Source organism: Clupea harengus, chromosome 22 (assembly GCF_900700415.2).
Source record: "Clupea harengus chromosome 22, Ch_v2.0.2, whole genome shotgun sequence".
In the NCBI taxonomy this organism is placed as follows: domain Eukaryota; kingdom Metazoa; phylum Chordata; class Actinopteri; order Clupeiformes; family Clupeidae; genus Clupea; species Clupea harengus.
Window position 1 is genome coordinate 19,324,529 of NC_045173.1, and position 13,041 is coordinate 19,337,569.

Genomic DNA, 13,041 nt, shown 5'->3' on the forward strand with positions numbered 1-13,041 from the left:
TCTCTCTCCATCTCTCTCACACACACACACACACAAACCGCTGCATAAACATACAAAATACACACTCACATGGGTATCATTGGCAGCATATAAACTAAAGTTACTTTCACACATACAAATGTGGCTACAATTTGCCTCATGTAAAATCATACGCAAGTGTAAACACTATGAGAGAGTGAGTGTATGCTTTGTGTGTGTGTGATACATGTTATATAAATACAGTACCAGACTCACATAACCACACTACACCGCACCATGTATGAGAGCAGATACACACACACACAAACACACACACCACAGTAATGGCCTTTGGGATGTCAAAGTGAGATTTATTTTCCTTTCTGAGGAACACGTGTTGGCTGGAGTGTGTGTTGAGATCATGTGCCCTGCCCATGAGGTGATGGATGCACGGCTCCAATGCTCTGGGTCCTCCTGCTTCAGTGCCAGTCTGGGGGGGGGGGGGGGGGGGAGCCCACATCTTTACTTAATGAGGAAGCTGTAAGAGAGAGAGAGAGAGAGAGAGAGAGAGAGAAGATGAAAGACAAAAAATAATCATGTAAGGAGATGAACAGAGGCAGAAGGGAGTGTTGAATCAGAGAGGAGGTAGAGGAAAAAGTGGATGAAAAAACCGAGAAGATTAGATGAGTGCATTGGAGTGTTTGAGTGTGTGTGTGTGTGTGTGTGTTTGTGTGTGTGTGTGTGTGTGTGTGTTCGAGAAAGAGAGTAGATGAGAGGAGAGCAAACGAGTGTGTGATTATGCCGTGATGAGACGGCAGGCTAACCCTGTCATTTCAGCGCATTATCCCTCTGAAGGCGCTGGCAACACCCCAGATGCAAGTGCTTGTTGCAAAGTCTCCCCTCCGCCTTTGTCTCGCTTCCTCTCTTTCATCTCATCTCTTCTCCCTGCACTCCTCTCCCTCTCTCTCTCTTTCCAAGCTCGCTACAAGGGTGTCATTACAAGAGCGGCAGTCCCAACACAAAACAGTCGTCACACCACAGCGGCACTGTGCGCCGTGTTTAAAGATAAATACCTCTCAGAAGGCGAGTCCACCCCCATCCTTACCTGACCCACCCTGCCCCATCCCCCCATGAGGTGGTTTTATAACCCCAGTGCCTCCCAGTGCTTTTTATCGAAAACACTGAGTCACTTTGTATCTGTTCCATCTGAGCCTCTGCACAAAAGCTGTCTGTCATCAAGAGCTCTGTCTCCGCTGAGCTGTTCGCACGACATAAATGCGCTGATTGCGATGCCGTGGCTCTACGTTAAGTGATTTGGGCGTTGGGATGCACTGGGGTGCGGAAGGTGGCATGGCGTTGCATTCCGTTTCTGGCAAATGGATCGCGCCGGGTGCTTTTGATCGCACTGAAGTTATTGCCGCTTCTGCACTGATTACACACATCAGTCCCCGTGTTAAGACCCCATCCCTGATGGCAAAGTTGTGGAGTTTTCAGTAGCGTTAAAAATGGGTTCAGTCATGGATGTAAAGAAATGATGACTTGCAATTTTTCTTCTAGCACTGTCTAGCGGTGAAGTAGACTGCATGCACAGTTTTTTTTGTAATCAAGTATCATGTGTAAGAATGAACAATACACTTTCACACAATCACAAACATACACAGTCAGGCTCTTGTTGTGCCCTCCATTTCAAACATATGGCATTTGGGTTCATACAGTTGGGAGAGTGAGGCAACCTTGCTGTTTTGGATGATGTTGGAGTCAGGTTCTAACCCTGTCAGAAAGTGATGCTTCCAAAAGCTTGTGCTGTATAGCACACGGCTCTCTCTACTTCACTCCCCTCTTCTCCCTCTCCCCTCTTACCTGTAAGGATAGCCGTGGTACTTGGACCTGAAGATGGAGAGCAGGAAACTGAAGAAGAAAACCACCAGGCCAAGGCCCACCAGGCAGATGACTACAAAAAACAACAACAAAAAAAACACACCCATACACACAAACAAGTAAACACACAGACACACACACACATACATACACAACAAGTAAACACACATGAATTAGCATCTCTTCCATTAACACCTCCACAGGATACTGGTGTAGAGATCACAATGGCAACTGCCCTGGAAATTAAATAAACAACTAAATAAAGAACAAGTCAACAAATAAAGGACAGCGATGATAACAATTAGCACGCGACAATGAGTTTTTCCATTAGAGGATTAACTGTCTGCTGTGAACTTTGATCTGGGCACGTTTTGATTTATTATCTTTTTTTTTATAATCCTGGCGCAGATGTTTTAAATTAAGCCGTGACTAACGAGAGAAATTGTAATCAGGACATAAAGCTCTCAAACAGACAAACACAGCACGGAACTGTGGAGTCAGCGGCTTTGGCTTGTTGTTTTTCTTTCGCTCCTCTCCACAAATCAGATACCCTTTTAACATAATTTAAGACCAGGCTGTTTCACGCTGAAGGGATTACACCGCGCAAAGATTCTCTCGCAATCAAGGCCCACATCAATATCCCCAAGAACAATAGCGGACTCCATAAAATTTCAATTCTGGGCAAACAATGAGATGGCATAATGTCAGTGATATTCACAGAAGTTTTGGATGTGTGTATGCATGTGTGTGTGTGCGTGTTGTACACACACACACACGAATTCAGTGCTTATAAAGAGAATCCAAAATCTTAAGTCTCTGCTATTTACATTCCTCTGTGCTCCTAAACTGTAAGCAGGGGTGGGTAACACACACACACACACACACACACACACACACACACACACGTGAAAGAGAAAGGAAAACAGTGGCAGCTGTTGGCCAAAATGAAAAGCTAATCTCGCGTTAATCAGAGCTGTTTAACCTCTCCTGAGCAAGGGCGCGTCCAATTACACCACTGCCGTCACTGGCTAATTTCCAAAGTAGTCATCCAGAAAAAGCCTTGTTAAAACTGAGAGCACTCCTTGAGGTGTCGAGAGGGTGTGAACAGTGTATACGAGTGTGTGTGTTTTGGGAGTTGAGAACTTCACACACATGCAAGCACTCACAAACCATGGGAACATGCGAATGGGTTGCGGAGCTGTGACCTCGTTGGTCAGCTCAACACACACACACACACACACACACACACACACACACACACACACACACACACAGAAGCTCACTGTAGTCAGACCACAGTGGTTGTGTGGAGCTACCTCGACCGTGAGTGGGGGAAGCCAAGAACAATTAAAAGCTGGTCGCGTGGCTGTGTGAAGGCGGCGTGCTCCGCTCTGTTCCGCTCCAGCACCGCAACACAATGCCCGCTGTCGATCGATACAGGGATAATTAAGGAGCCGCTGGGGTGGTGAGGTGCGGGACTTAATCGTGTGTGTGTCTGTGTGCAGAGGGCCTGAGCGGTGGCTGGGGAAGTCGTGCTCACGGCGCGAAGCTTTATTAGACATCTATGGCCAGGGTCAGGAGGGGAAAGCACTTGGCAGGAGTTTCTCAAAGCTTCCGATTCTGAGGCTTAAGACAAAAACACAAACAAATTGCTCTCATGAAAACAAGGTAGCGTTTTACTTAACAGATCGGTAATACGTGGGTAGTATCATGGTAATAACTCATAATAACCCACAAATAACGTAATAGTTTCAGAGTTGTTTCTTAACAAGAATCCACCATTTATAGTGGTAACAACTCCGGAACAAACTGCTAATATTTAGGAGTTCATATTACTGTGTAGTGATGATGAAATTTGATGGTGATATTTTAAATGTAGTAATGAAATTATAAGATACATATTTTTTTCCGGTTATTACCCAGAAACAAACTACTTACTTTCATGGTAATTACATAGGATCAGGGCTGTAAAATACTGAATTGTCTGTTTCTATTTAATTTCTCTGCAATGGCTATGACTAGCCTTGAATGATAGTCAATGAACTGATGCATACAATTGTTCAATCTTGAATCCATTCATCCCAAGATGACACCAGGAACATGCCTATTTTCACAGCTAGCTTTATTTGTATTCGTGCAGGTAAAAGTAAAACTCATTACTTCGTAAAAAAAACCAAAAAAAAAACCCAATGAGACATAAGAAGACTCAAATATCAATAAAAACAAAAAACACTTGCATATTTTATGTAGATTCTTCCCTCTTTCAGTCAGGTACTAGCCTGCTAGCCATTTAATCTTTCAGCCCTCAACTTCAGGTAGCCTTTGCACCACTGTGATCACTTTTAACATGTGTTCAAGGGGGAAAAGGTGCCCACCAAAATAAGTCCCGTCAATGTTCACATTCAGATATCACAAAATGCAATAGAATAAAGGTAATCAATATTTTTGTTAATGGACCCTTGTAAGCATGAGGCATGTTATCTAAATGTGAACATTAAGAGGACTTTTAATTGGGCAGGCACTTCATTTAATTATCCTTGCATATATAGAGGACATAGTATACAGAATTGAAACTCAATGTTCAGCCTATTAAACATCTTTGATTCATTTATCTGAACAGTTAGCACTTGATTGAGAGGGTGGACAACAAATTGTAAAAATATTTTGTTTTAGTGGATACTTTTTGTAGATACTTGCATCTGTTCTCTTTGTGTTTTATGATTTATTGAGTTTAGGTCTGTCTGGGTTTACATGCACACATTTTTGTCATTCTGACGCAATCACTTGGATTGCGTAACAGGAGTGTGCAGGAAGAATACATCAGGTGGTTGCTTTCCCGCCAGTGCGTTCGCAAAGCTCCTGAAGACTTTTTATTCTGATGGGAGTTGTTTATATGGAGCATTTTTATTCTGTTTGGGTTTTTATACCGATTATAATCAGAATATTGAGCTCCCTGTAAACCCAGCCTAGCATGAATAACTGTTAGCTCTGGAAATGAGTGTGTGTTCAATGTTTATTGCCTGTAATATTAGTGTCAAATTGTTATCATTTTGTTTCCTTTGTCAAGCTCTTAACATATTGTCATTGTAATAAACACATTTATTTGAAGCATCAGTTTTGGAGCATCTTTCAAGGTTAGCCATATAGCCATTACAGAGAAATGAAATAGAAACATGTAATTGCTATGAAAGTAAGTTATTTGTTTTTGGGTAATTTACTGAAAAACAATACTTTATCTATTTCATTACTACATTTTAAAATCTCACCATTAATATTACATTTAAAAAGTAGTTCCATTTGAACTATAACACATTACCATTTTTTTACAGACTTGTGACCAGAGTAAATGGTGGATTATTGTCTAAAAACTATTAAATAATTTGTGGGTTGTTACCATGATGTTACCCACTTGTTTCCATGATACTACAAACTAATTACCGATCTGTAAATTAGAGAGCTACCAAAAATATATCTCCAGAACATAAAGACTTTGGGGCATATAAGCAGTGGCAACTCTACACTACCTCCAAACAAACTCCTTGCTGCCCCTGAGGGTATTAATTAATTAATTAATTAATGAACTAACATCGATAGCACCGTTTTATTAAGCCATATGCATTTGATGACCTTACAGGCTGCAGTGATCCATTGGGATGATGGAACAGTCAACTGTTTAACATACTTTCAACATGCTGTCCATTAGAAACGTCCACAGTCCCCTGTGCGATGAGGAAGCTCTATGTCCTGGTCAGGGGTCTGACTTCATTCCTGGGCCATGCCACCCTTCTTCTAACCATTCATGATTTATTTTGTCTTCCTATTTCAGTCCCTTCCATTTCACTTAGTTTATTCACATTTCTCGGTCTCCTGCAGTTTCAACTGCCAGGTTTCCTTAGCAACAGATGAGTTTGATCAACAGCCAACTGTGCCCTAGTAGGGTGCTTTTAAAGGCGGATAAAAAGGAAAAAACTTTCCAGACAAAGTTAGTACAGTCCAGTTTTTTTTATGAAGGGAGCCACTTATCACGGTGACAACTTACCACCAAAGTTTACTGGATTGTTCAAGGTGAGCGATTTGGTCCCTATTTGATGAAATTGCCCAAGGCTTCAGCAAGTGATTCACTGATACAGCAGACTCTGCTCAGAATTTCTCAAAAGAGTATGGAGCATAATGACACCCCATTGAGAACACTAGTCTTTTTTCCCCTGGGAATCTCATCCAGGAGTTTCTCTATGATGGTCTGATTCCATACAATTTCTAAACAATGCAAATCAAACATGCAGTTTTACAAAATGACAAACACACATAAGGATTAATTATGATACATTTCAGAATAGTAAAGCCATCGCAAAATTTGCTTCAAATTTCTCCCATTCATTGCGTTCGCAGTCTCTCTCTCACACACACACACACACACACACACACACACACACACACACAGGGAATGGGCTGCTGCCCTGCAGTTCACACATCACGCAGGCAGCTTTGGGCAGATGATGGCTTTCTGCGTCACACAAGTTAGTCACCAGGTCTGGCAAAGGCGACTGCAGAACGGAACCATCACACGTGGAGGAGGCCTTCTCTTCAGACTCGTATTCATGGAGGGAGCAGACTACCCAACGACTGGAAATAACATAGACAGCATATACTCAGTCAAAAGTGAAGCCACTGGAAGGAACTAAAATATGGCAGTAATTTAACCATATGTGGTCGGTTCTGGGCGGACCTGAGCGATTGTCTGTTTTCTACGCATGCTCTGGCTGCAATTTTGCCTTCATTGCTTCATAACGTGAGTACATGACACCATGCTGTCCATGTTTTTTTTTTTTTTTTTTTACAGTGATTTGAGTCTACCTCATTCTGGTCCAAGCTTTCGCTCAAATCCTCCTTCTGCACCTTTTCCATCTCCTCTGAACCTCCTTCATTCCACTTCCTCTCACCAACATTCCACTCACCCTTGCCCCTGCCCATATATCCCTCCCCAGCCCAATCTCTTTTGTCCTCCACTAACACCCTGTCTCTCTCTCTGTCACACACAAACCTTTCCCTGCTTATCTATCCAGTGTGGGTGCACCTCCTGCATACTTTCCCCTGTTGAAAGCACAGACACAAGGGGAGGAATGTGTGCCGGCACTGGTGGCAGCATAATGACATTATTATGATTGGGATATATATATGCATAACTGTCAATTGAAAGCAACAGATGCAAGGGGGAGGAGGGGTCCGTGAGCCGCCACAGCTCATTTTAATTGGCAGGCAAAGCTGAACCCCTGACTCCTCACTGCAGCACAGTGGGGTTGTGTATCTATGTGTGTGTGTGTGTGTGTGTGTTTCTTTATGTGCTCTGTGTGTATGTGCTTATGTGTGTGTGTGTGTGTGTTTCTTTATGTGCTCTGTGTGTATGTGCTTATGTGTGTGTGTGTGTGTGTGTGTGTGTGTGTTTCTTTATGTGCTCTGTGTGTATGTGCTTATGTGTGTGTGTGTGTGTGTATCTATGTGTGTGTGTGTGTGTGTGTGTGTGTTTCTTTATGTGCTCTGTGTGTATGTGCTTATGTGTGTGTGTCCATGTGACGGTGAATAAATGTGATTAATGACCTTTACCCAGACGCCATCAGGTATCGAGGTAATTCTGTGTCCAATTGTAAATCTGTTGCTGTGATTTAAATATGTATACATACATACTGTACATGGAAGCATATTCTATTCCATTCTAAACAGCCACGTATCCATTGCAGGAACTGAGCCATTGCAGGACTGTGTTGGATTACAGGAACGTCCACACACTTGCTTTATTGCAGCTAATAACTAAAGCAGAGAGAAAGCCTGAGGTATGCAGTCAAACACAGTAGTCACAACTTCCCTCTTACTTGTGTTTCACTTTAAATTCTGTTTTTGCAGCTCTTCACTCTGTGTTCTTCCAGATCGACTGCAGAGTATGGTGCAAGAAGAAAATGGGTTTGAATTCCGGGGAGCACATATAACAAAATATGAAGTGTTTGCCTACCTAAGACATCAAAGCTGCCTTAGATAAGATTATACTAACTAAAATACAAAAAAAAAAAAAAAAACAACTAAATTCAGGTGTTGAAGTTTATGCAATGTTGACAAGCATGGCTGATGTTCTTGTAAACGGCAGGCTCAGTACAAAGGGAGCGTTGGCAAGCAGTCATAAAAGGGCTGACTTGCAGCTACCGTGCTGATACTGAGGAAAAGCGACTGAGGCACTGCTACTGTTCAGCAGTAGACTGAGGTGCAGGCTGTGTTGGAAACTGTTTGCACTACGCTGCAAACCTGGTTGACTGTTCATGTGAATGTACCGGATCTTTCAGGTATTTGACAGGTTTCCCCCAAATACACACAAAACACACAGCCGGAATATTCAAAATATTTTCTCTATGCTTGATGCAGTACATCATCTCCAATTAGACCTCAGCCAAAAGTCTTCCAGGTCTTTGACACACACACAGGCACATGTGTCATTACGGGTCTTTAAAAGGGAATATGCAGGAGCTGCTTCTCTGGTGAAACCCATTCAACGCTTCCTTCTAGAACCTTCACTACCATTACTACCATTAACTGTTCCGCAAATGAGTCCCCCATGGGTGGCTAAAATTGGAACATAAAACACTCCCATGTTTACCATAGAGGGTGATCAACCCCCCCACCCTCAAACCCAGAAATAACTCGTTAATTAACATAATACGCAGAAATCGGGCCATTTGCATAGCAGAGAAGCATAGACTGGAAAAGAAAAGAGATGTAAGGGCCATCAAACCAAGTGGTCTTGAAGCACAATCCCAACATAACACGTGGCTGAGTGAGAGAGAAAAAGACGGGGGGTGTGGGGAAGAGGACGAGAAAAGAATGGCTTTTGAAGTTAAATAAAAAAAATAAAAAAATAAACTGTCTTCTGTAACTGTGTGTGTGTGCGGTGTGGGACGTCTTTAGTAAGGCTGAGAACACGTGGCGCTGCACGTACCTCCTGGCAGTGAAGAAGAGCAGGTGCTAATGCCCCCCCCCTCCCCACACACACACACCCACACACATGTCAATGACACAAGCAGGGTTAATGCGTATATAAACAATGACATAGATGGACGAGCACATATTACAGAGACAGACACATCATGAACACGTCACACTCCGAGATGCACACCTACACACTGCACACCTCACTCAAGTTAAAGTATGCACGGGCACTCTTGATGGGACGTCTACCGGACAGCACATTCTACTGTAAAAGAGAAAGCACTCACTCCTCCTCTTGCCCACGTCTCCTTTGGAGGTAGCCGCCTCGTTCAGCAGGACCATCCCCATGGTAATGGCGGCATCTTTGGTGGTTGTTAAGGAAGCAATTGGCAAAACATGGTGCGGATTCAAAGGGGTTTATTCATGTTGCTGTGGCTGTGTTTGGTTCGTTGTCTGCTTCCTCAGTTGTGTGTCAGTGAGCACAATCCTTTTATTCCTGTTTTCACAACATTTCATGTTCCAGTGAAGCGGAGACGCTTTGTGTTAAAACAGGGCTTTGAGCAACTCATGGGTCTCTGCGTGTGTGTGTGTGTGTGTGTGTGTGTGTGTGTGTGCGGTGGAGGAGAGTGGAGTAGGTGTGTGATGGCTGCCTGAGGAAGCCTGTTTCTTTTTTTTTTTATTTTTAAGAAAAAAAAAAAAAGGTGCTGTTGAGCTTGCAAACAACTTCCAGCTGAGCTCCAGCGGCACCTCAAGCGTTGGCGTTTGACAGAGGCAGTGTGCGGGTGCTGACTTCCCCACTCCTCCTTCATTAGAGCTGAGAATGAGGTCCTCAGAGCTACAGGCTCAGGGGAGCTCAAAATAAAAAAGAATCAAAAGCTTCAGTGGGGTCCTACAATGGAGTCCTCATCAGAGGGCCTTAAAGAGGACTTTAAAGACATGATAGACACAAGCCAAAGAATTCTTTACTTAAGCATATAGGTCGTCAAAAGCAAGCTTGAGTGCACTGCAGCTGGGAAAAAGCCCTGCGGTGGGAGCCTGAGGCAGCAGCCCAGAACTGCATCACAATAAGGCGAAGGACATCAGCCTGCTGGACCAAAGGCACTCTGCTGCCTTCTCGATGGCCAGCGGTTGTTGTCGTACTCAGTTTTTTTAGAAGAGGTGAAATCTTAAACAGTCAGGTAAACAGACAGATGAAATGGTTCTCATACAAAGAACATTTTCCAGATGGATGGAGAAAGCTTTGTGATTACCAATTCTGGAAAATGTGTTTGCAATTATGTTGTGATTTGAAAGAAGTAAAAAAAAAGAAGAAGTTAGGAGACCTGCTTTTTAAATTGCTCCTGGGCTCTTTGGTTTTGGCTCTCTGTGAAGAAACTTTATGAGCACGTCAACTATTATAAGTCCTGAATGAATATATTTATCCTAGAATTAAATTAGTACACTCAATACATGAATTACACAGAAGTGAAGTGTAGTTCTTGAAATCTCCATTTTCTGGTGAGAGGTGGCAGGCATAAGATCCTCCCGTGCCAGGTTCCACACACACACACCCTGCGCTCGCTCTTCCCCACACACTCCTTTGAGCCTGACGAGCCAGCCAGGAGCTGTCTCTACCCAACAGCAAGGACCAAGTGCCAGCAGGCTTGCCAGTCTTCTTCGGGCGGAGGCAATTTGAGGCAGAGGCTCGGGGGATGGATAAGCCAACCATCTTACTTTTAAGTGAGGGAGTGAGTGGGAGTGCGTGTGCGCGGGCATGTGTGTCTTCCATCTTCCATCCATCATGTGAGTGATTATTACCAGGTGAGTGTTTACTTCCACAAGTGTGGTTATTGAGCTCTCTGCATGTGTGTGAGACACCTTATATATTCATATATGCATTCATTTAAGTGTGTTTTGGAGGTGTCCATGTGGGTGGGGACGTGTGTGAACTGAGTGTATGTGTGTGTGTGTCTACATAAGCCGCCTGTGTGTGGGGGCCGTGGTGGTGGATATCCAGGGTTGTGTGTGTGTGTGTGTGTGTGTGTGTGTGTGTGTGTGTGTGTGTGTGTGTGTGTGTGTGTGTGTGTGTGTGAGAGAGAGTGTGTGTGTGTGTGTGTGTGTGTGTGTGTGTGTGTGTGTGTGTGTGTGTGTTCCCGTTTGGATAATATGTTAAACTGCACTTCTGACACTGTGAGTGGGGCTCCAGAGACACGAGCAAATCAAGCTAATTCAAATCAAAGGCCATTCTTCTCGCCTCCCAAGAAGTGGATGGAGCGCTCACACATTCAAAGAGACACATCAACAGAAAGCGCGCGTGTGTGTGTGTGTGTGTGTGTGTGTGTGTGTGTGTGTGTGTGTGTGTGTGTGTGTGTGTGTGTGTATGTCATGGTGGGGGGGTGTTTGCACATTACAATGGCAATAACTCCTCTGTGCTGGAACAGTTCACCCTAAAGTTCGAACACTGATTACAAACATAATTAGACTAGAAATTGGCACAAGAAAATAAATACCTACAAAAATAAATGTGCATGTTTCATTTGCCTGTCTTTCATACCCTGGGCTGGCTTTGTGATGACGGAGGGGTGGATATGAGCCCTCTTCTCCAGCGCTGGGTCAGCTCAGCTCAGCCAAGCACAGAGCCTCATGACCCGCCTCTGCAGAGAGAGGTAGCCGGAGGGGCCCGTCAGATCGATTCGGCTCCCAGAGGCCGCAAAAGGATACTCAACAGTAGAATGATGTGAGACTCCGCCACAAACTGAGCCTGGCTGCTCCCATGAATATAGCTCTGTAGGAGGAAGGGAGGATGGGAGGGAGAGAGGGAAGGAGAGGGAAGGAGAGGGAAGGAGGGAGAGGTGAGAGAGATATGGAAGTTAGTGTCAGGCTGTTTGGTACACAATATGACTCTCATTCTAGCGTGATCTTTTCACATTCTCTTTATAGAGGCAATGATCAGACTGCTACTGCTGCTTCATGATAACTCTGTCCTTGTCCCTTTGGTCTTGATCAAGTGCACGCATGCAGACAGACAGACAGACAGACAGACAGACAGACAGACAGACAGACAGACACACAGGGGTCAAGGTGAGAGTAGGACGTCACAGAAAGCTAAAGAAAAAGACCAAAGTCTAATTAAACATTCATGACCAAAAGCAAACTTGATTCAAGTTTTTTTGTTTTTTCATTTGACCTTGGAAGCAGATGCATATTGGTGTGTTGTGCACTGTGGTTCGTGTGTGTGTGCTGATAAGGGAAATGTTATTATATCCGTTTTTGCCATGAGCAGGGAGACCTTTTCTGCACAGAAGACCTCCACCCTCGAGCTATGCGGTAACAACCCAATATACAAACAGACACACACACACACACACAAACTGACAACACCTACGATAAGGGGTATGGCTGTGAGAGGCGTATCACTGGACTGATAATGGAACCCAGTTTCTCCTGAGCCAAAGACTGCCCTAGGGGGGGGACCAGGGTGCAAAGTTGCCTTCACACAGCCAAAATGGAGGAGGAGGTGATAGTCTGGGGGCACAGGGGTGAATGGCTCAGAATGTGACGTCCTGTATCTGTTATTTGCCCTCTGCTTGGCCTACGGCTTGGGCTGGGGGGGGGGGTTGGTGGATCTGGTGCTGGTGATGTGGCATGTAAATTGACTGCTGTACAGTGGCGAGGAGACAATGGACACAAGCACTTGTGATGTATCTATAAGACGCTACATCAAAGGTGGCCCTAGGCAATTCGCACATCTGCATTGCACAGTGCTTTGAGGCACCAGTGCTGGATGTTCTGGAGACTGTGACTGTGCTGATGCAGGACTGAAGGCAGAGCCCTGTGGGGGTGGGAGGCCACGATTCGGTTGGCCTCTTGGGTCTTTCTACCCAGGGGCTTCGCACCACAACAATCCACCCTGGTGCAGAAATGCACAGCAAAACACAACCCACACAGTTAAACCACACACCACAATGAACTTTCCCCAAACTGTTGCACAGATCTTTAAGAAACAGAGAGAAAAGAGAGAGAGATGGAAAGAGAGGGATAGAGACTGCAAAGGGAGGAGAAACTCAAAGTGAGTCACTTATTATCATGCAGTGAGTGGGTTATTTTACGTGTGTAGGTAGATCGGCTTGGAAATGGAGTCTGCACATATGAAATGAGAGGAAAGACACCAAGTGCGCGGAAAAGAGGCTGAATGAGAGAGAGAATGAATTAGAGTGAGAGAGAGAGAGAGAGAGAGAGAGAAAATGATGGACTTCT

General features: G+C 44.3%; 1 protein-coding gene across 2 annotated transcripts in view; it reads right to left on the minus strand.

The window, feature by feature from the left end:
- Positions 1–308: 308 nt before the first annotated feature.
- Positions 309–13,041, minus strand: part of tusc3 (tumor suppressor candidate 3) — a 64,365-nt gene continuing 51,632 nt past the window's right edge. The window contains exons 7-10 of one of the 2 annotated variants that reach the window (XM_012835207.3): positions 11,506–11,569; positions 9,093–9,167; positions 1,819–1,909; positions 309–496 (exon numbers count right to left, since the gene is read on the minus strand). In XM_012835207.3, the coding sequence (XP_012690661.1) occupies positions 481–496; positions 1,819–1,909; positions 9,093–9,167; positions 11,506–11,569 (246 nt within the window). In that variant the 3' untranslated portion in view covers positions 309–480. Of the gene's footprint in view, positions 497–1,818; positions 1,910–5,286; positions 6,460–9,092; positions 9,168–11,505; positions 11,570–13,041 lie in introns of those variants that run through there. The other variant, XM_031559491.2, reaches the window with a different exon arrangement.